General features: G+C 40.1%; 1 protein-coding gene and 1 long non-coding RNA gene across 5 annotated transcripts in view; one reads left to right on the forward strand and one right to left on the reverse strand.

Moving 5' to 3' along the window:
* Positions 1-314: 314 nt before the first annotated feature.
* Lsm8 (LSM8 homolog, U6 small nuclear RNA associated) lies at positions 315-6437 on the reverse strand. Its single transcript, XM_040728605.1, has 4 exons — positions 6288-6437; positions 5306-5346; positions 2920-3047; positions 315-597 (listed from the first exon to the last, which is right to left on the reverse strand). The coding sequence occupies exons 1-4, from the start codon at positions 6316-6318 to the stop codon at positions 507-509; spliced, it is 291 nt and encodes a 96-aa protein (XP_040584539.1). The 5' UTR covers positions 6319-6437; the 3' UTR covers positions 315-506.
* Positions 6438-6564: 127 nt separating this feature from the next.
* LOC106022019 overlaps positions 6565-21290 on the forward strand; it is a 58652-nt gene continuing 43926 nt past the window's right edge. For 2 of the 4 annotated variants that reach the window (XR_002385104.2, XR_002385106.2), the window contains exons 1-2: positions 6568-6971; positions 11016-11147. This is a non-coding gene — a long non-coding RNA (uncharacterized LOC106022019). Of the gene's footprint in view, positions 6972-11015; positions 11148-12942; positions 14513-21290 lie in introns of those variants that run through there. The other 2 variants (XR_001197116.3, XR_002385105.2) reach the window with 2 other exon arrangements.

Raw genomic sequence — 21290 nt, forward strand, 5'->3', positions numbered from 1 at the left:
TTTTTCACTACTCAACCAATTTATTCATCTCTCCTAGACATAAAGAGCAGTTTTGCAAACACTGTAAACTATAGGGCAGTGTGATAGATAACCATCTACGGTTCACGTACCCGTAGAAGACAATTTACTGTCTGGTGATGTTCTTAAAAAACATGGAAAGAAATGTGTCTCTTTTATTACTATTACATGCATGTATAAGTTACAATAATACCCTAAGTTTTCTTTACAGCCCATTTTCCATAAATATTAAACTACTAAAAGTAATGGTATTTTCTAAGTTTTCAAAATGATCTATCATTTAGTAGAAAAATAAATCAGGCAACTGCATTTATTAATTTAGGCAATGTTTCCCAATAAAAATGTAGAAATATTTCACTTTACATATTACAATGTACCAACACAAAGTCAAAATCCACAATTATACACTCATAAAAAATCTAAACATCATCTTCACAAGAAGCAGTTTCTGTACAGGATTTACAGACATCTAAGCACACACTGTGTCTTCAGTGTGCTACGGAGTTCAGAGGTTCTGCTCGGATGTTCCCCAAGTCCAGTGCAGAGTCTGTCTCTTCATCAATTTCTCCAATGACCGCTCTATTATCAGTACGGGGGAAAGACAAGAGTTAAAAACATGCTGAAGTGAACCTCCATACATTTCTAAAACCCCATTAACTATAGCATTGCTTCATTCTTCCAAATGTGTGGAACTGAGAAGGCGCAGTGAGAAAATGCGGTGGGAAGCAAAAGTCATTTCAGGACTCACTGAATTAGGTCCTAACACTCAAGAAACAACGTGAAGGTGGGGCTACAAGAAGAAATATTAAAGAGATACCGCAACTGTCTGAACATCAGATCTTTGGAAAACTAGTGGCTGATCTGCTGCATTTACTTAGAGTCAAACAAAAAAGTCTGTTTCAGGAGCTCCTAAAAGGAGGCTCCACCCCCAGTAGGTTCAGTAAATGTTCAGTTGGTTTCTTGGTAACACGGGTGTGGGAAGCACCATCCAAATCAGCGAGTCCACACACTGTCACCGCAGTGTTCCATCAGTATGCTGTGCTCAGGGACAAGGGCCCCTCTGCTCGGCTCACCCTTTACAAGACACATCATAATTTCACCCAAGTCATCTCCAGAGAGCATTTTATAAATCATAAACCCAAATTTTGATTAAGGATCAATCAACCTACTTACCAAATGTAAATTTCAGATAAAGTTAAGTGAATAAAGCATATATTCATTTTAAGATAAACTTACAGGATTCACTAATGAACTAAGCTTACAGTTTACTACATTAAGCAAGTATCCCTTTAAACCACCTAAACTTACTAGTAACTTTTGCTTTCCTGTAGTTATATTTTGACTCTTCGTAGTGTTCTAGAAACATTTAAATTTAAGTTTTAGCCACATAATGTGATTAAGCCTATAATACCAATACTTGCAAAGCTCTAGGAAAATGAAAGAAGTCTAGGCCATATAGCAAGTCCCAGGTCAGCATGGGTTACATGAAGAGACTCAATTTCAAAAAAAAAACTCCAAATTTAAAATTTAGTTCCTTGGTCACCAACCACTTTTCAAATAGGACAGCTACAAAAGCAAGTAGATATAATACTGGAAAATGTTGATATTCAAGACTTCCATTACCAGAAAAAATAGTTTGAATAGCACTGTTCAAAATGGTTGCAGCTTTTGTCAAACTGCTATGTCTAAGATTTCTCAAACTAGATCATCAGTGTTCTGAATTCGATAAGACTATGGTATTTTCATGGGACACTAAAAACAAACACAGCTAAATGAACTTGAATTAATAGCTCAAACAAGAGATTTTCCCCTCAATATATGGTTTTATTTAAATTACAAACATGAATGTTTCACATGTCAATCCCAGCTCCCTCTAACACCCTTCCTCCCTTGTCCCTCCACCAGACCCCTCAGCCCCCCAACCCATCCCCACATCATTCCCCATGGAGGGTGAGGCCCTACTTGGGGGGGGAATCTCCAGAGCAGGTCATTTCATCTAGGGTAGGACTTAGACCCTTCCCCATGAGTCCAGGCTGAGAGAGCATCTATTTGGAATGGGCTCCCAAAATCATTCATACACCATAGTAAACACTGATCTACTACCCAAGGCCCCAGTGATTTCTGTGGCCTCCTCCCTGACACTACATTCACAGAGTCTGGATAAGTCCCCTGTTGGCCTCTCAGCCATCAGCCTGGGATTCAAGAGCTCCCCCTTATCCGGTCAGCTTTCTTTGTGGGTTGCACCATCATGGTCTTGACCCCTTTGCTCATCACTCCTCCATCTTTGTCACTGGGCTCCAGGATTTCAGTTCAGTCAAACAAGAAATTTTTAAAGAGATTTTCCAAAATGTTAAGAAGCCTCTTAAGGAAGAATTTGGTGCAAAGCAGGGTCCTTTGCAGGCCTATCCAGGCCTCTTTCCTAGTAGAAACACACAACACACACACACACACACACACACACACACACACACACACACACACACACACACACCAGTGGTTTAGGCTACTCAGAGGCTGCAGTAACAGGTGATATACAGTTCAAGGTCAGTTCTAAGCAACTTTAGGAAAGCCTGGTTAGGATGTAAACAGTAAAGAGAGCTGGAGAGCACAGATCAATGGTAGACTGTTCTGTATGTGCAAGACTCTACATTCAAAGGCCAAGTCTCAAGTCTCAGTAGGCCGATGTTTGCTTTGTGGAGAGACAATTTTACCTGGTTCCTGAGGAATCTCAGCCTAAAAAGCATAAATTAAATGTAAGATAATCTATAGCTGCAAAGCAGATGAATGCACAATTCTATTATGTATAGATGACATATTAAGTTGGGAAAAATCTCTCTTCCATAATGCAAGCACACCAGTAATGAAAAAGTAACTTTACTCAAAATGACTTATTTTACTTACACGTTGTCACCTCTCACGATGTATAATCCTAACACCACTTGTTCTACTCCTTGTGAAGAGCTGAATACCCTCTCGTGGCTTTCATCCAAAATCAAATTAATGGTCTGGTCAAAACCTTTTAGTGTTCCCTGAAAACATGCAAGAAAAAACAAACTATATTCTGGTTCTGAATATGCAAATCAAGCTTACAGCCATTTCAGCTGTACTTATGTCTTACTGTCAGTCCACTAGCAGCACAATGTTTTCTGTGGTCCCAAAGTAGCCACAACAGAGCTTACCCTTCACTTTTTCTATAATGGGGAAAACTTGTACTGCAAATCTATTATGCAGTTGCAAGCAACACCCAGGCACTATGATTTCCAAGTAAATAAACTCACATAGTTCAGGAATTAGCACTATGAAAACAAACTAAAACAGGACACGTTTAGGATAAAATGTTTTTTTTTAACTGAATAATAAGGAGAACCACAAACCAGCCATACACAGTTCACTGCTTGTTAATACTTAGTGATAGCCAGTAGCCAAAGAAACACACTATGCAAATCACCTCCTCTTTCCGTCACCTTGGAGAGTACTGTGTTTTGCCCATTTCAAATAAGGGACCTGATACTCTAGAAAATGATGGTTCAAGATTTCATGGGTAGTAACTACAAGATTCAGTACAGATAAACAAGGCTAGTTCCAGAGCTAGATTACAAAGTAATTACATTATTCTGTTGTAAACAATGCTTTTGAGAAATTAATCTATAAATATACACAAATCACATGGTAGTTACAGGTAACATTTAGTATATCCTTGTTGCCAATATTGTGCTTACCTGTATGTATTATTGAATACTCTTAATATTACAGTAGGCAAATGTAGAACCAAAATACCCAGGAACTTAACTTGAAGGAAATAATCAGGAAAAACTTTGTGGCTATTGCAAAATGTAGTATCATGATAGCTGTGTAAATTTCTGAAGAAATAGCTTATTTTGGATTTGGCTGGTTTATCTCTTGAGCCCACCTTTATACCCCCATGTTCTGAAAGCCATAATTATACAGAATCAGAATGAAATAAATAGAAACCTGGAATCTAGAAATTGGAAAGAAAAACAAATTAGACTATTACAGCAGTTAGCAGTTAGCAAATCATAGTTATCATAAACCCCTATAAACATGCTCTGTATAATAAAGACAGAACTGCTGAGTGTCAGTACAATGTTTCTGTTTAGCTTTTCTTCTAAAGGCATTTTCAAACAGAAATAAGAAATTTAAACATGAGGCTTTCAAAAATCGGCTATTTGCAAATTATCTGTTAATAGCAACAGACTTCTTTCAGTGTTTAACATATTCCTAATTGCCTACTGTTGACAAACTTAGAGCGTAAACTCACAACCATCAAACAAAAAAACTTACATATCTGTTTCCTTTATTAAGAAGAACAAGGCAAGTAACCTTGGTTTTGGAATAAAACTCAATTTACAACACACTATAATTTCGTCACTTGTTATACTGAATCTCTGTGAAAGTAACTTGATTTTGTCTAAGCTTGGTTCCTAATCTACAATATAAGTGGTAATTCCTCACAAGACTGTTGCAGACTAAATAGCACACAAAATTCCTAGCATATGATATGCACCGCACTTCCTATGGTAGTCTACCGCTTTGAATGGTGTTGCTCACTAAGGAGTAAGAAGAAGATAAAGATGCTGAAGAGATGGTTAAGAGCATATACTGTTCCTCCAAAGGACCCACACAGTGTGGCTCACAACGGCCTGTAACCCTAGCTCTGCTGGATCTGACAAACTCTTCTGGGCTCCTTCTGTAGTGTATCCCCACACACATGGCAGACGCTAACACAGACACACACACAACGTAAGTAAAAACAAATCCTTAAGAAACAAAATCACAAATGGGAAACATGGCATTAAATCACAGTCATGAAAGAAATAATGCAGAGGTAGTAGATGAAGCAATGGCCCCAAAGAAGTCCCCTCGCTAACTTAAGTTTCTGAAACCACACTCATTATTTTTGAAGAATACACATTTCTCAGATTGAATCTCCCCATTGTTAAGCAATTTACAAGGGCATATACGTAATTTGTAAATCGTTAAAGAGCTCTAAATTAAAACAAACAACAGGAATAGAATGGAAGTAAAAAAAATGCAAGAAGAAAATCAGTAGACTTATTACACAGCTCTGCATTTCACATCAGAAGCCTTCAAGGCTTATTAGAGAAGTGGTATTGGCAGTCAGCAGACAAAGGTCTGTCAAAACAGGTGGATCCTAAGAACACTACAATCGAGGTTATACTGTGGTACCTGAACATTAGATCAGAGACGTTACTTTAAATTTACAATAAAGAGCCTACAAAAAGAGTAGAATGAAAACACCACTCACCACAATCATTCTCCCATCAGAAGTGATAACAGCAACGGTTCCTGAGAACGGAGTCAAGGAAAGTATCTTAAGAGATTACAAACTGAAAACTCTCAGCCTGGTAAGGAAATGGTTTCAATTACTTACAAAAAGAAAAAAAAGAAAAGAAAAGGGCAGTATTAAAGTTAACACAGCCGCAGCTCATGAAGGAGAAAAGGTTTTAAACTTGTTTCAACTCTATCTTGAAAACAGTAAATCCAATGGGAGAAGGGATAGTCTGACATCTGACTCTGGTTCAAATAGCAATGGTTTCCATCTATAACACTGAGCAATACAATTCCTTCCTTTCTTAGACCAATTTCTCCACCTCTGAAATAACAATTGGATGAGTGCTTATCAATGTTGCATCATTGTATATCATGTTAAGACCCTCCTAGTCGAAGACCTGGTCATAATTAATGCCATCAAGTACTAATAATCCTTAAAGAGCATCATTAAAAGCTCTGTTTTCATGGTTTCTTTGTACATAATGCTCAGTGCACTGTTTCTGTCCTGACTTTTTACAGCAGCAGTTCTAATTTAAAATCTTGCAATGGGCTCTTAAAAGCTACTTACCTCTCACTAAACCCCAACACGATAGCAGGTTTTCTTTTACTTCTATCGCACAGATACTTCAAGTGGAGGTAGGGGGCCCTAAACTCAAATGGGAGAACCACCATTCCATTTAAGCTAACCCCCGAACAAACAGCAAGCCTGCGAGCATCTACAGACTGGTCGCCCTTAGGAAAACAGTTCAACTTATTCCTAGGGTTGGAACGCACGGGCCTTAAGCAAATCTGCAACAACCGACCGAAAGGCCACTTGCAGGAAAGTTGCAACGACCCTGCGTTCTGGGATGCGGGTGACAAGGGCCAGGGTCTGCCCGATGACCCGACCGCGGATCCCGACCCCGGTCCCGCCCCCCGTCGCGGCTTGAGCAGTCGCAGCAGCCGCCCGAGGATACGGTTGATGTAGTTCTCCAAGGCAGACGTCATGCTGCTGGGCCCGGAGGTCCCGGGAAGAGGAGACACAACCCGGCAACACGGAGACGAGACGCGGGGGCCGCCGGACGCACGTACCGGTTCCCGCCCGCTGGTGGAGAGAAGTATCGCGAGATTCCCGAGGCCCCCGCGGCAGCCAATCGGTCATTGAATGGAGCGGACCCGACGGGAAGCGGGGCGGGGCCGGCTCGTACGCGTGCGCAGTGCGCTTCCTCCGGGCTTCCGGGTGGTGGCGATCGGAAGGCGGGGATGGCCGAAGGCGGGGAGAGGCGGAAGTGTGGCGCTGTTCCGGGAGGTGGGCTGGGTGGAAGCGATGGGAGGGCGCCAGCCGAGGGCCAGGCGCTGTAGGAAGACCGCCTGTGCCTGTGCCGGAGACGCACGAGATAAGATGGTTCCACGTCGTTGGGAGACGGGGAGCGCTCCTTTGTTCTCCCAGACAACGTAGATGGCAGGGAGCTTCTAGCTTTCTGCAGCGTGAGCCAAAAAAAAAGTTGAAAAAGACGAATGACGCAGTCCAGAGTGAACGCACTGTAGCCAGCATGATGCACATTTTTAGGGAGAACCCAACTATACAAAGTGCTTGTGTTTTCCGAATGTGGCTCTTCCAAGTGTCACGAAGCAGCCTTAAGAAAACGAGCTCCAAAGAGGTAAAGGTGTACGAACCTCTCGTAGGAAAGAGATGGTCACTTTTCATTGATATTACGAGGCTTAGTTTGCCTTGGGGTGAATTCTGTAATTCAGAAAGTCTACATTGCCCTTGCGAAGGGACCGATTGGAGAAAAGCGTAAAAGAAGCACCAGGCTGGGTTATAATTCTATCCCTGGTAATTGATGTCCCTGTTGTAAGTCACTTAAAACTCTTGATCTGAGTTTACTTAGAGGCTGTACAAATGTGTTAGTCAGTCAACCATATATAACTAATATTTTTCAATATTTTTAAATGTCAGAGAGGGAGGGAGGGAGGGAGGGAGAGAGAGAGAGAGATGCTGTGGAAGTCACAGGACAACATTCAGAAGTCAATTCTCTCTTTCCACCCAGGGACTGCAGGAATCAAATTCAGGTTATCAAATTTGTACAGCAAACACTTTGACCTGCTAAGCCATCTCCCCAGCCTCTCCTCTGTGTATCCTGCTTGCTTCTTTTCTGGGTTTTGTCTTCATGAGGCATTTTGTTACTGTTAGAGCTGTTTGATTGCAGTCATGCTCCATTGGACCACACTGCCATTGCCATTGTTGCCCATGAAAGGTACTCAGTAGTCTGGGAGCAGTGAAGCATGTGATCTAGACCAAGGGTGCTTAGAACCACACACTTCTGGCTCTTTCCTCAGATTCCAGGTTACAAAGCGGGAGATGCAGAATCAACCCTGGTCTCTTTCTGGTGCATTTTGTCAATTTCGTCTTCAGTATTACCTATTGATGTTGTTGCTTAGTTTCTCTTATGAGAGTTGACAAATTAGGTCTGTAGCCAGAATTTTTTGGTAAACAGCTTGCTTCCACACAGCCACAACCATTAATATTTATGCTGTATATGGCTGTTTTAGGCCTTGCAGTAGCACAACTGATTCCAGGAGGCACAGTAAACCTAAAATATTTATTAGCTGGCATTGAGCAGAAAGTTTGAAGATCCTGCTTCTGACCAACAAATGAAAATTCTCAAGCTTATGTCTATATTCCCAAACCCATTTCTCTAAAGTACCTCGCTGCCTTAATGTTCACTTCTAGCTGACGTTGAAATAGAATTCCTCCGTTCTTCTGAACCTGACATCTTGTACCAAGAGTAAACAAACACATCAAACTAGACTTTGGAAGGATGGCTGTGTTATTTCCTCCCTCTTTCCTGTTATCGTCATTTCAATCAAGAACATGCAGATATTTTTCCAACTTAATTAATCATGTAATGACAATCTTCTCATGCATGAATATGACAGAAAATAATAATCTTTATTTTAGCATATGCAACCAGAAAACTAAATTAAAGTCACAAATTGTGTCAAGCAATGCAATGAATTGAAACAAATTCATAGCAGTCTTTTAGAACAAAAATAAATAATTGAAATTATAGACAGCTATTTGTAGGGATTATTAATCTTCATTTTCAGGTATTCAATATCTGAGTTCTTCCTGTGTGTATCAGGAATTCTCTATAAGTTCAGGTGGGAGAAAAAGCTCAGTGTGTCAATAGTCCATTTTGGGGGGGAGTGGGTGTCTTGCAATGACAGTCTTGGGTTGTGCTTAAGACTCCTCTAGACTTTTACTTGTTACTAGTGTCACAAACAAGGGGACATACAACCAACCTATTCGACTATGCACATTAGGCTGGCAACAGCAAGTTCATAATATAATTTTAGGCTCCAGAGGATAATTCATTCAAAAGTTCTTGTTGTTATCAGTCATGACTCTATTTTTGTCCTTGTAGATCTGTCTTTACCCAGAAGCTAGATATGTTTTCATGCTACATAGCTTGTTTTATCCAATGACAACGTTAACTGATCTCATGTGTGCTTCTTGAACTGCCCATGGATTCTTCTTGGAGCTTCTACAGAACAAAGAAACAACATTCATAGTAGTCCTTAGTATATTGTTCTTGTTTCATTGTCTGATATATGGCAAATGCCCATTTCTGAACCAGTTCCTTTCTTATGTTCAAGGATCTCTACAGAGTTTAACCTAAGAATAAGAGTCTGTCTACACAAACCACATGGCTGCTTTAAACAGGCAATAGATGAGTTCTAAAGAAAATCAAACTACTTTCTGTTGGAAACAAAAGGAAACAGAGGCTGAGGAAGCAACCAACAAGTACCTACTATTATCTAAAGTATATTTACAGCTAATGCAATATAGGTCTCTGCTGCCTAGTTTTATTTCAACTTGACACAAGCTAAAGTCATCTGAGAGGAGGGAACCTAAATTAGGAAAACTTGTCTATAGCATGAGGCTATAGGCAAGCCTACAAGACATTTTCTTAGTGATTGAGGTGGGAGGACCCAGCCCATTGTAAGTGTTGTCATCCTTCAGTGGGTGGTCCTAGATTTTATAAAAAAGTAGGCTGAGCAAGCCAGGAAGCAGCACTCCCCCATGCCCTCTGCATCAGCTCCTGCCTCCAGGTCCCTGCCCTAGTTGAGTTCCGGGCCTGATGTCCTTCAGTGATGAACAGTGATGTGGAATTTTAAGCCAGGCAAACAATTTCCCTTCCATGCCATGTTGCTTTTGGTCATGATGTTTCATCACAGCAATAGTACCCTGAACTAGGACACAGTCTAAGATTAGGAGAGTTAAGTAGTTAGTCTATTTAGGTATACTGGGTTAAATCATATTCTGTGTACACGTGCATGTACATGTATCTGTACTATTACTAAAGTACTTTTTCATATTTACTATGATTCAGGTTTTGTACATGAATGCAGCTTAGCTCTAGTCTGGAAATAAATAATGTATAGCATACAATTTCTAGCCTTTTATTGGACAGCACTGATACCTTTATTGGACATTATTGTTGGAATATCAAGCAATGTCTAGCACATTATCGTTAGGAATATAAAAGCTATTGTTGGAGATTCAAACCCACAAATTTTCAGAACAAGAGAATTAGCCACAGTCACTGCTGACTCAGGACACAGAGAAGTGTTCCTCTGGTGTCTAGGGTATTGATCTCAACCTTCCTAATGCTGCAACCCTTTAACACAGTTCTTCATGCTGTGGTGACCCTGACCATAAAATTATCTTCGTTGCTACTTCATAACTGTAATTTTGCTACTGTACTACTGTTATGAGTCATAATGTAAATACTATTGGAGATAGAGATTTTGTCCAATGGGCCACAACCCACAGGTTGAGAACCACTACCTAGTAATCCTCATCAATTCACTCGCTATACTTTCAAACAACTTCTAAAAGAAGATTGTTTGTCCCTTTCCTTGTTGACACTGTGAATCTTTATTTTTTCCCTTTGAGTTGATTTTCAACCATTCCCATATCTTATTAGTACTATATAGATTGCATTGAATAAACAAAATAAACACTGTATTATAGATCCAAAAAAGCCCATACCCTTTTATGTGTAAGAAATGTTTTAAAACTTGCCACCTACATAATGATATATAGTTTAATGATAGTCTTTGTGTGCATCCTCAGAACTCTTTGACATGAAAGACAGGTTATTCCATGAAAATTGGTCTCATTTAAAAGATATTATTCAAAAGAACATTGTGTATAAATAACTGGTATTCTGTTGCCTTTTCAGTTTAAAGGTTCAGCCGGCATTGATCTCAGCCTTTAAGTCAGAGAATGGCTGATCATATGATGAGCTAATATTTTTTTCAGTCCTTAGTACCAGGTTGAGATTACAGATCCTTATTACAATTTTCACAAGAAAACACAAAACTGTATGTTTTAGTTTCCGTGATAATAAATGGTAATGTGTATCTGTGTGTGGTGATACTGAAACAAATAAATCATAATGGTGATGTCATGATGTTGGATCCCTATGAGTTTCAAGGTAAGATGATCTACATAGTGATTTTAAGGCCAGCCAATGCTGCAAACTAAGGCCCTGTCTCAAAAAACTAAACTTACTCCACTTGTTATCTTTGTGGTTTAGTAGTTAACATGTTTTTTGGTTTGTTTGTTTGGTTGGTTGGTTGGTTGGTTGGTTTTGTTTTTGACAAACTGATGATTTTGTTGTAATTACTTGCAGGAGTATGAAGGAGAAGTTACATGTACAGATGTGAGTGACTTGAAAAAAATAGCCTTATCATCAGAAAATCTCACCCTAGGAAAAATTGTGATGTCACTGAGTCACTGAAGTTGAACCGAAGACTTTCTTCTTGTAAGTCACTGTAGACTTCTGACAATAAGGATAGATTTGGGGAGTATTAATTGTAGAAATTCAAAGTATCTTTAAAAGTCAATTTAAGTAAAGAAAGTCTATTTGGACAAAAATATAATACACAATGAAATTATACCTATTTTCAGAGATAGTGAAAATAATGAACATTGTTTGCTTGTGATTAAATTGAAGACAACTGACTTCATCCTTTAGAATGTACTTGTGATCTTATAATACAAATAAATTTATTTATATTGAAGGGACCACAGGAATCGTTAAATTTGAATGCTCTCATTGCTAGAGGAGCATAGAATGCAGAGAAACAGCATCATTTTCACATTTCTGTTTGTTTCTATGGCAGAAAATATTAACATTCGTAGGGCATGGCATTACAAGTTAGTTGCATGTTTAGAAATGAAAATGTATGTCTGTGTTCAGCCTTGGTCATCAAATGTCCTAATGATAATTGGGCTCACTAGTCATGCTGATGAGTCTAGATTGTTTGGCAATCAAACTCTTTATTGAACTAAATGCCTTAAATACCAAGCTGGTGATCTCATTTGGTTAATGAGACAGTTTTCTGAAAGCTCTTGGTTTTGTTCACACCGATGAGCTAGTTTCTAACCGTGAAAAGTTGGCCAGATGCAGGACCTAATGGCTTTATCAAGATGCACAACAGTTCTTTGAATCAATCTGCAGATGCAGTGTACCTGAAAACTCTGTATTCTTGGCTCACATTTCTCTGCTTTGGTTACACTACCACTTATATTACTTACGTGTGCTTTAATGCAAACTCTTAAATATTGTTTTACATCATATTAAAATATTTTGTACTTTGGAGTTTTTACCTTAAGGGAAAAGGTTTTTGCTTAAGTCATTTAGTATTGCTAATATGAAGATTCAGTTTCTTTGAGACAGTTTTCACACTACAATCTAGGATGGCCTTGAACTCAACAGCAGTAACCCTGCAGTAGGCTCCCAGGTGCTGGGATTATAGATATAAGCCATTACAACCAGCTGAGGCCTCAATTTTTGAAGAAAACAGGATATGAAGTTGTTTCAGTAGCTACCTAGATTGAATTAAAATATCAAACAAATTAGACTAGGGGTGTGTGTGTGTGTGTCTGTGTGTATATCTGTGTTAGTCAGCTTTATCTAGATGTAACAAAATACATGAGACAAACAACTTTAAAAAGAGGATAAAATCCTTTCATCTGTCACTTTTAAAGGTTTCAGCCTATTGTTACTTGGTCATGGTGCTATAAGCCTGTGGCAGCATAATTCTCCATGACACAAACATTTTTAAGAGAGGCACTCACCATTTACCACCAGAAAGCAGGGGAAGATGCTAGAGTTCCACTATCCCAGTCAGAAGCCCCTTCTTTGACCAAACATCCTTTCAGTTCGGCCTCACTTTATAAACTCTCATCACCTCCAATTGCTCCACATGATATTGGGGGGAGAGGCATTGAAGACTCAAAACCTAACACTCTCTTCATTTTCATTTATTGTCAGCTTTTTAAAAAATGAGCCATTTGTTGTTACTCCCATTCTTCTTTGATGCCAAGTTCTTTCTACCCACTCTACCCCCCACCATCTGGCACCCATTAATATGCTGAAGTGTTCCCCAAGTTTCTTACTGATGATAGACAGGGTTTCTCAACCCTCCTTCTGACTTGTAGCACTGGGTGGTGCATTTCGTGCTCTACCTTCACAAGATAGAATCTTCTTTCTCTAATGACTAGGACCAGTGTGTTGCTTTATTCCTGACAGTTTATCCTCCTCTCTTTTTTAGTGTCATCTGCCTGCAAAAGCTTTTTACAAAAGAGAGAAAGAAAGAAAACAGGGGAAATAGTGTTGTGGAATATTTATGTAAAGATGTGTTACATTTGTTTATGTGAAGATGTGCTGTATTTGTTTCACCTTGCCTGCCTAAGGCACCTGATTGGTCTAATTAAGGACTGAATGACCATTAGCTAGGCAGAGAGGAAGGATAGGTGGGGCTGACAGGCAGGAAGAGTAAGTAGGAGGAGAAATCTAAGTCTGAGAGAGGAATGAGGAAGAACAACAAGAGAGAAAAAGGAGGAGGGGAGGAACATGCCAGAGGCCTGAAGCCAGGCATCCACCAGCCAGAACTAAGAAGCAGTGAAAGTAGAAGTAGAACGACCCAAGGTGAAAGGTAGGTAGAGAGAAACAGGTTAATTTAAATTAAAAAGAGTTTGCCAGGAACAAGCCTACACTAGGCCGAGATTTCAGTAATAACACAAAGTCTCCTTGTCGTGATTTGGGAGCTGGTTGGTGGGAAAAAGAAAAAGCCTAGTACAAAATAGAGCATGACAGGTCAACCTAACCCCCTTCCTCTTCTCTCTGTTGCTGCTGCTCTGAAGTTGTATTGCCACGTCTACATTTCTATATCTGTGTGTGACACATATTCCTCGGGTGTAATGTTTAATGTATTTGAAATATCGTTGCAGCTTTTAAATTTTTGTACCTGGGAAAATATTTGATATATCTAGATTTAGCTATTTCATTTAATTTTTCTGTCTCTATAATGTGAATTAATGACAAATTACATATAATTGAGAGATCATAACTTTATTTTACATTCATTTAAGCGATTTTTTTAAATATTACTTGTTACCAACTGTAGGTCAATGATTCTGTATCACCTTTAGCCTTAGAGGTCAATTGAGGGATCAGTTAATGAAGCACATGCCTGTATCTCACAGTTATTAAAAATAGAGTAAATGGATAACATCCTAGAAAGTATATTTTGTTTTATTTCTACACTGCATCCTTGAAAACATTATTCACTAAACATAGGAAATGTGATCATTTTATTAGTTTCTATTTGTTTTAGCTCATATATTTTCTCATATCTAACTCTGCTGATAACCCAAATAAACCCATAAACTATTGGAATTAAGTTGAATTTAGCAGTAAAGAGTAAGTTCAACATATGAAAATTAATTGTGCTTCTATATAACATCAACAAAAATACCAAAATAAATAGAACTATTGTAGTGTGTTAGCAATAAACTAGAATGCTCTATTGCTTAATTTGATATTGATAATATATGTTAACGTGTGAGGGTACAGAAAAAGGAGTATATCAAAATTGTCTGTGGCGTTTCCAACATTTTGTACCTCTAACATGTTTACAAACTAAAATCTTTATTGAAATAAAGCCTTTAGCATTAATTTGTTGCATATTTACAATTTGTTAGCTGGTTTACTTAGTGCAGCTGAAGATAGAACCCAGGGTCCCATGTATGCTGAACATGGGTTCTACCCACTCAGCTGTATCCTCTACCAAACAACTCAAAAATTTAATAAAATACTGCCAAAGGAGTCAAAGACCTAGACAAATGGAGTGATGTGGTATCTTTATGGGCTGAAAATTTGAAGACTGAAGTATCAGTTTCTTCGTATTGTCTTGTAGATTCGATGCAATTTCTGTGAAGTTCACATCAAACTCTCTCTCTCTCTCTCTCTCTCTCTCTCTCTCTCTCTCTCTCTGTGTGTGTGTGTGTGTGTGTGTGTGTGAAAGTAAGAATAGACATTCTAATTTTAAAATAGAATCTTCTTTTATCATTCACATTATATATATATGTGTGTGTGTGTGTGTGTGTGTGTTTACAATCTGTTGGTTGACCATGTAGTATGTACCCATGAAACCATCCCTGCACTCAAAGCAACACATATATCCATTTCCTCCCAAAGTTTCCTGTTCCTGTTTTTTTTCCTTCACTTGCTTGTTTGTTTCTTTATTTTTTTCATGGGTGTAAGGTAAGAACATCAAAGTTCAGTGAAATCTGGCAAAATCATAATAACATTATTCCATGTTCTTTGCCATAGACACAATTTTGTACAGGAAGCTTCCTTTCACTCAGTTCACATTTGGATGTTTATTCAGAGAAAGTAGACCAAAAAGGGAGGGGGTGCTAAAAAGTTATACAAAAACAGATGCTTGAGGTTGATTAAAACATTTTCTATGAAATGTTTTAAGATTATAGTGTAATTGCATTTCTCTCTTTCCTCCCTCCAAATGCCCCTGTGTAACTCTCTGGACTCTCTCTCAAAGGCATGGCATCTTTTTTCATTAGTTGTCATTGAATGCATACATGTATATGTATATAAATGAATATTCTTGAGTATAACATGTTCAGTCCATGTAATGTTCCTTTATGTACTGGACAGCAAGTGATTGGTGTGTTCTTCTCTAGTGAAGACTATGTCTTTATCTCCTAGCTTTCTTCAGTTGCCTGTATTTCCTAGTGTAGGGCTGAGGCCTTATGGGCTTTGGGATATATTCTAGTATCATCCATGTTTAGGCAGTCATATTGGTGAGACTTTAGGATGTAGCTTCTGACATTACTAGGTGACAATCCCACAGCAAACTCCCTGATTCTCCGAGGCTTACAATATCCCCACCCCCTTTTATGACATGTTTCCCGCTCCTTAGCAAATGTTTAGAAAGTATTCCTCTTGAATTAATAAAGCTTTTTACCCTAGACAACCCTCTCAGCTCCTGCCAACCAAAGTTATTGATTCAACTTCCCTGTTATTGTTCTAATAAGATTTTCTGTTCCTTCTTGATTATGTCCTAGTAGGTAGACTATTTCTAGAATGTACTCATTTTTTTTTAATTTGTCCAGTTTGTCAACATATAGTTCATAAAATTTACCAGTTTTTTGCTTCTGTATTATTTTCCTATGTGAGTTTTGCGGTTTTTTCATACTTCATTGCAATGGATAACCTTGATTTTCAGCTCAACACCAGGGAAGGGGAAATTTCAGTTAATGAGTTCCCTTCATAAGACTGGCCTATGGGCATGAGTGAGCACACCATTTTCTTTATTGCTCGTTGATAAAGGAGGGCTCAGTCCACCATGTCAGTACCATCTTTAATCAAGTGGGGCTGGACAGTATAAAAATGGTAACAGGTAGATGACCCCAAGGAGACAGTGCCATCCAGACACAACAGGACTAATGCACATATAAACCCACAGAGACTGTGACCGCATTGATAAGACCTGGACATGTTCAAACCAGACAAAATCCCAGCCCCTGTCCTAATCAAGAGGCTATTTGCACTTGATACCTTCTGGGAAAGGGAAAATGAGTTTTCTTTAAAGGAGTGTCACTAGGTATATCAAACATACTCCAGGGCGGACCCATAACTACAGTTAGTTGACCAACAAGCCGATTGATTGTGTGTGTGTGTGTGTGTGTGTGTGTGTGTGTGTGTGTGTGCACTTTTTGTTTTGTATTGGTATTTTTTTAAAGATTTATTTATTTATTACATATACAGTGTTCTGCCAGAAGAGGGCACCAGATTGAATTGTAGATAGTTGTGAGCCACCATGTGATTGCTGGGAATAGAACTCAGGACCCCTGGAAGAGCAGTCAGTGCTCTTAACCTCTGAGCCATCTCTCCAGCCCCTTGTATTGGTATTTTTTTTTATCTTATTGGATTCTTTGTTTGGATTTGAGACATTTGTTTTAGGGGGGAAAAGGGAAGGAGAAAAAGAAAGCATAAAGTTGAATATCTAGGGAGGTAGGAAAGATCTAGGAAGGAGAAAGAATATGATCAAAATATATTATATGAAAATTTCAAATTAAAAACATAATTTTAAAAGGGCAATTAAAACATAATTGGGGAGCAAGCCAGTAGGAAGTTTCTGCTTCAAAGTCCTGGCTTGATTTCCCACTGTACCTTATGCCAGTGATGAACTATGGCCTAGAGTTGTAAACTAAATAAGAACCCCTGCCCCCTAAAGTTGGTTTTCAGTAGCAGTTGTTTTCATTTGCTCTCTACCTCCTTTCTTAGCAACCGATACTACCTTGTGACCACAGCAATCATTCTAGTATATAAGACTGCTCATTCCCTGATGTGCTTGTAAGAATGAAGGTAGGTCCACCGAAGGCTGTCCTTGGAGTTTATATATAATATAAAGTATCACATAAAGTTCTGTGCTTCTTAAAAAAGAAACAAAACAAAACAAAAAGCTTTTGATACTTTATGGATTTCACTTCACGAATTCTCCTATTTATGTCCCTGTCCCCTCATCCACCCTCTGCCCTTGCAACCCCCCAAAAAATCAAATTTAAAAGACCAAACAAAATAAACAAAACAACAACAAAAAACTGAAAAAGAAAGAAAAACTTTGTCATGGAAGCTATAGTGTGGCCTGTTGAGTCATACAGTTGATCCTTTAGTTCATTCATCTGTATTTGCAAGTGTCCGTTGCCATGAGTCATTGGTCTGGCTCGAGACCGCTGATCTCTGCTACAGCACCACTACAGGCTGTCTATGGAACTCTTATTGGATTCCTGTTACTGTCTGTCATTTTGGATCAGTAGCTTCGTCTCCTTCACATGCTCTCCAGCAGTTCATAGATTCAGTGGATGTTGCGGTGGGCCAACCCGTAGCTCTGGTTCTGGGCCTGGGTGGTAGCTGCACCAGCATCATCCCGACCCAGGCAAGCTTTCCAGTACTGCCTAAGCTAGCTTACCCAGTGCAGTCTGCAGGAAGGAGTAGGGCCAGTTCTCCTGATCTTAGGTCTCAGATCCCAGTCACCCACACTCACATCACCAGGGCCAGCTCTACTTTTATGCCCAGGAAAGGTGCAGAGCCCTCTCTCCTAATTGCTGTAGGGACATATGGGAAGGGAGGACAGGATCACCTCACCCTCTCTATCCTGCTTTCACACCCTCCAGACTGGCCCACCTGTGCCCGGGACAGCAGGGTCAGCTCTAGTGTGCTGCTCAGGCTGCAGCCGGAGAGGGTCAGGGCTAGCTCTCCCAATCTTGCGATCCCGGGGCCAGCTCTGAGGTGGTAATGGTTGAGGGGAGAGGGCAACATTCCCACACCCATGCCACCACATAGAAGACAAGGGGGCAGGATCAGTTCTGCTCTCATGCCCTCAGGGTTGGCTCACCTACATCCCATGACCACAAGGTCAGCTCTAGTGTGCTGCCCAGGTGAGGTGCACATCTTTGCTGATGAGTGGTTCCATCTTTCCCAAGTGCAGAAGCAAGCTCTCCCCTGAGGTGCAGGCCCAGCTGTCCCAAGACCAGTGAAGGGCGGGGTTGGCTCAGAACAGCATGGTTCCGGTGACCCCTACTATTAACTTTGGCCATGGATATCATCAAAGACTCCAGCTGCGTGGGAACCACAAACCCAGACATGGCCCTTGTCAGCAACACAGGGCTTCCTGATCATTATGGCCCTCAGGCACCAACATGGTCTCAGGTGGCTATCAGATCCTGGGTATCTGCAGAGTCCTAGGTGATAACAGGAGCCATGGACACCACTCCAGACCCTGGCTGCTGGAGGGCCATGTACCCAGACATGACCCACAGCAGCAGTCCTGGCCCAGATGACACCATGACTCTGGTTGGCATCGCAAGCCACTCAGATCAGGATGTCCCTGGTGGCAGCATGGCCCTTAGACAACCTCTTGGCCACAGACTGTAGCCTAGACCTTCTGGCATCTATGTGGTCTTTGGTGGCAACATGGGCACAAACATGGGACACCAACACAAACCCTGGCTGTGTTGGGAGCAGGGACCCAGCCCGACATGGTTCTATGCAGCAGCCCAGGCCAGATGTCATCATAGTTCTAGGTGGCAGAGCAGTCCACTCTCGCTGTCATGGCCCTACAACCCATGAAAAGAGGGAACTAGCCACCTGAAAAAACGAACAGAGGGGGACATGTGGAAGACGCCTGTGTGACAGGAAGCAAGGGCAAGGAGCTGCCTGAATGACAGAACTGACTGACAGTGGCTAAGGTGAGTGGCTAACTCCAGTGGCCTTTGGGGCCTAGCAACCTGTGGTGTTTGGGGCCAGATGGCAGCTGGTGGCTGCTGTAAGGAGGCCACAATGGGGAAATCCCAGGCTCATGTGGAGGACCTGGGGGGAGGGAGGGAAAGCCAACTGCAGTGGCAACTCAGGCAGCTGCAAAGCCAATAGGAAGCAACTGCCTTGTCATCTGATTGCCTATGTTGGATATCAGATAAAGTATTTATCTAATTATTCTTTATCAAAGGAACTCAGGAGTCAGGTACAGGGGCAAGAACCTGAATGATAAGAGAAGTGGCAGACAAGCAACCAGTGACTTACTGTCTCTCCTTCCTTGATCCATAAGGTCTGAGAATCTTCTCTAAACTCCTCCCTATTACTGCCTGTGTCTCTCTGTATGGCCCCGGTCCTCCAAAGCCTCTCTGGCTGATTTTGTCAAATAGTAGCTAGCTCTGCCCTCTCATCTTTAGGCAAGCTTTATTCGGTAGAGCACAAACAAAATACCACCACAAAGTACTTTCAGGAAGAGACTGATACAATGAGAAAATAACTGCATGTCCCCCACACGGTGCACATACCATATCTGTGTATAGGACTATTAAACTGAAGCTATGTAAAGGGAAATGCAAGTTTCTATGGAAACGTTTTTCTGTGGTTATTTTTTAAAGAGATTATAGGCCTGGATTGTGACATAGGATGAGTGACTTAAGTGGAAAACGGAAGTGTCATTGTAATATAAAAATCAAGTAATATAAAAATCAAGAGATTTTAGCCTGTAGTCGAAACATTGAAGTCACTATAAAGGAAGAAAATGTGGTGGAATGAATGACCTATGCCAAAAGCAGACTTTAAGGAAAGCACATAAGAATAGGAAGTTAGTAGACAATTGTAGAATGTATCAAGCAATGGTATAGCCAGATGGCATAAACATCATCAGAGCACTGACTTTTTATTTTCAGAAGAGAAAATGATGTTTAATTTGGAAATAGCATTGAAAGAAAGCAAGACATGCAGTTAGCCTCAATTCTTACCCTGACATCCTCTGTAAGACAGATGGGTTTCAACAAGGAATGGAGGTGTGTGAGGTATTAGGGGAAACGAGGCTGAGATCACTGACTGTATACTGGACTCTAGATGAATTTGTTTGGGAAGAGGAGAATGTGGGAAGGATAACAATGTGTAGCTTCAAAGTGAGTTGGTGCAGTTGGGACTCCTTCAGATTAAGTAAGTGCCCAGGGATGTAAAGCATCATGGACTCAAAACTCATCATCTTGGGTAGTATATGCAGCCTCAGGCGTGAAGCTATGGAGTGGCCGCAGGACTGATCCTCTGAGAGGCACTCTTTCAGGACATGAAAGCTCTGGAATTATCTACAACCACTAGTTTCATTGCAGCAGATTAGTTGCTAATGTTTCAAAACTTCAATTTCGGCATCTATGTAAGCAGAACCTGATTTAAATAATCTCTTATGATTCTTCAGATGTTTTAGATAACAGAGAGGAAGAGAAAAATGGGGTCATTCATGCCATCAGCAAAGTTTGAAGTATCAGAAGTAAATGTGCCTCTGTCACAATGAAGATATATCCGGAGCTAGTATTAGGAAGAATGTGAAATATGTGTGAGTTCATACATCTGTTATGTTTGGCTTCAAAGCATATTAATACTCCCAACAAAACAGACAAGTGACAGAACAATGTAGCATGTCTTAGAGACACTTGGTTATGCCTTCCTGTTAAAGCAAATATATTTTGTAACTCATAAATATGGATTAGTAACAGATTAAGATGTATCAGATGCTAACAAGTGAAGTTAAAATTAAATTGCAAATTTCATTTCTCACCTCCCTGACATTCATTTCCCCTACCCCAATTCAATGTTAACTATATTATTATTATTTATTATACTGCTATAAGTAAGAAATGAATCACTTGAACATATACAGTCCTAATTGATGAAAGCATTGAGTTTCACTTAATCATTAATGAAAGTGCTTCTTTGCAGCTTATATTTTTGTTATTTTAACTAATTTCCTGTTAACTTGCTTGGTTGAATTCATTAGTCAATCCAGTCATTGCTACAAGTACAATAACAGCCTACTGCTCAAAATTTGATCATTTCCCTCCAAACAATGGAGCAGCTTTGGTCCAAGAAGACAACTTGTCCTGTTTCATGAATTTCTGTGTCTTAGAAGGACTTCTGTTGAGTGGCTTAGATATAGAACTCCGAAGGGAAAAGCAACAATGCCTGAGCTTAATCTGGAAAGACACTGCATGAAATCAAGAGGCGCTAACGTGGACACCACATACTCAGAACACACTGGAATGACAACACATATAA

This window comes from Mesocricetus auratus, unplaced genomic scaffold, assembly GCF_017639785.1.
Source record: "Mesocricetus auratus isolate SY011 unplaced genomic scaffold, BCM_Maur_2.0 Super-Scaffold_100019, whole genome shotgun sequence".
NCBI lineage: Eukaryota > Metazoa > Chordata > Mammalia > Rodentia > Cricetidae > Mesocricetus > Mesocricetus auratus.

What these genes read in the sequence shown, in the direction of transcription:
- Lsm8 (XM_040728605.1), bottom strand. Translation starts at nt 6,318, where the DNA reads ATGACGTCTGCCTTGGAGAACTACATCAACC. An exon ending in CTTGGAGAACTACATCAACC is followed by an intron (nt 5,347 to 6,287) that starts GTATCCTCGGGC and finishes CTCCGTTCTCAG; the next exon opens with GAACCGTTGCTGTTATCACT. An exon ending in CTGATGGGAGAATGATTGTG is followed by an intron (nt 3,048 to 5,305) that starts GTGAGTGGTGTT and finishes GCATGTTTTCAG; the next exon opens with GGAACACTAAAAGGTTTTGA.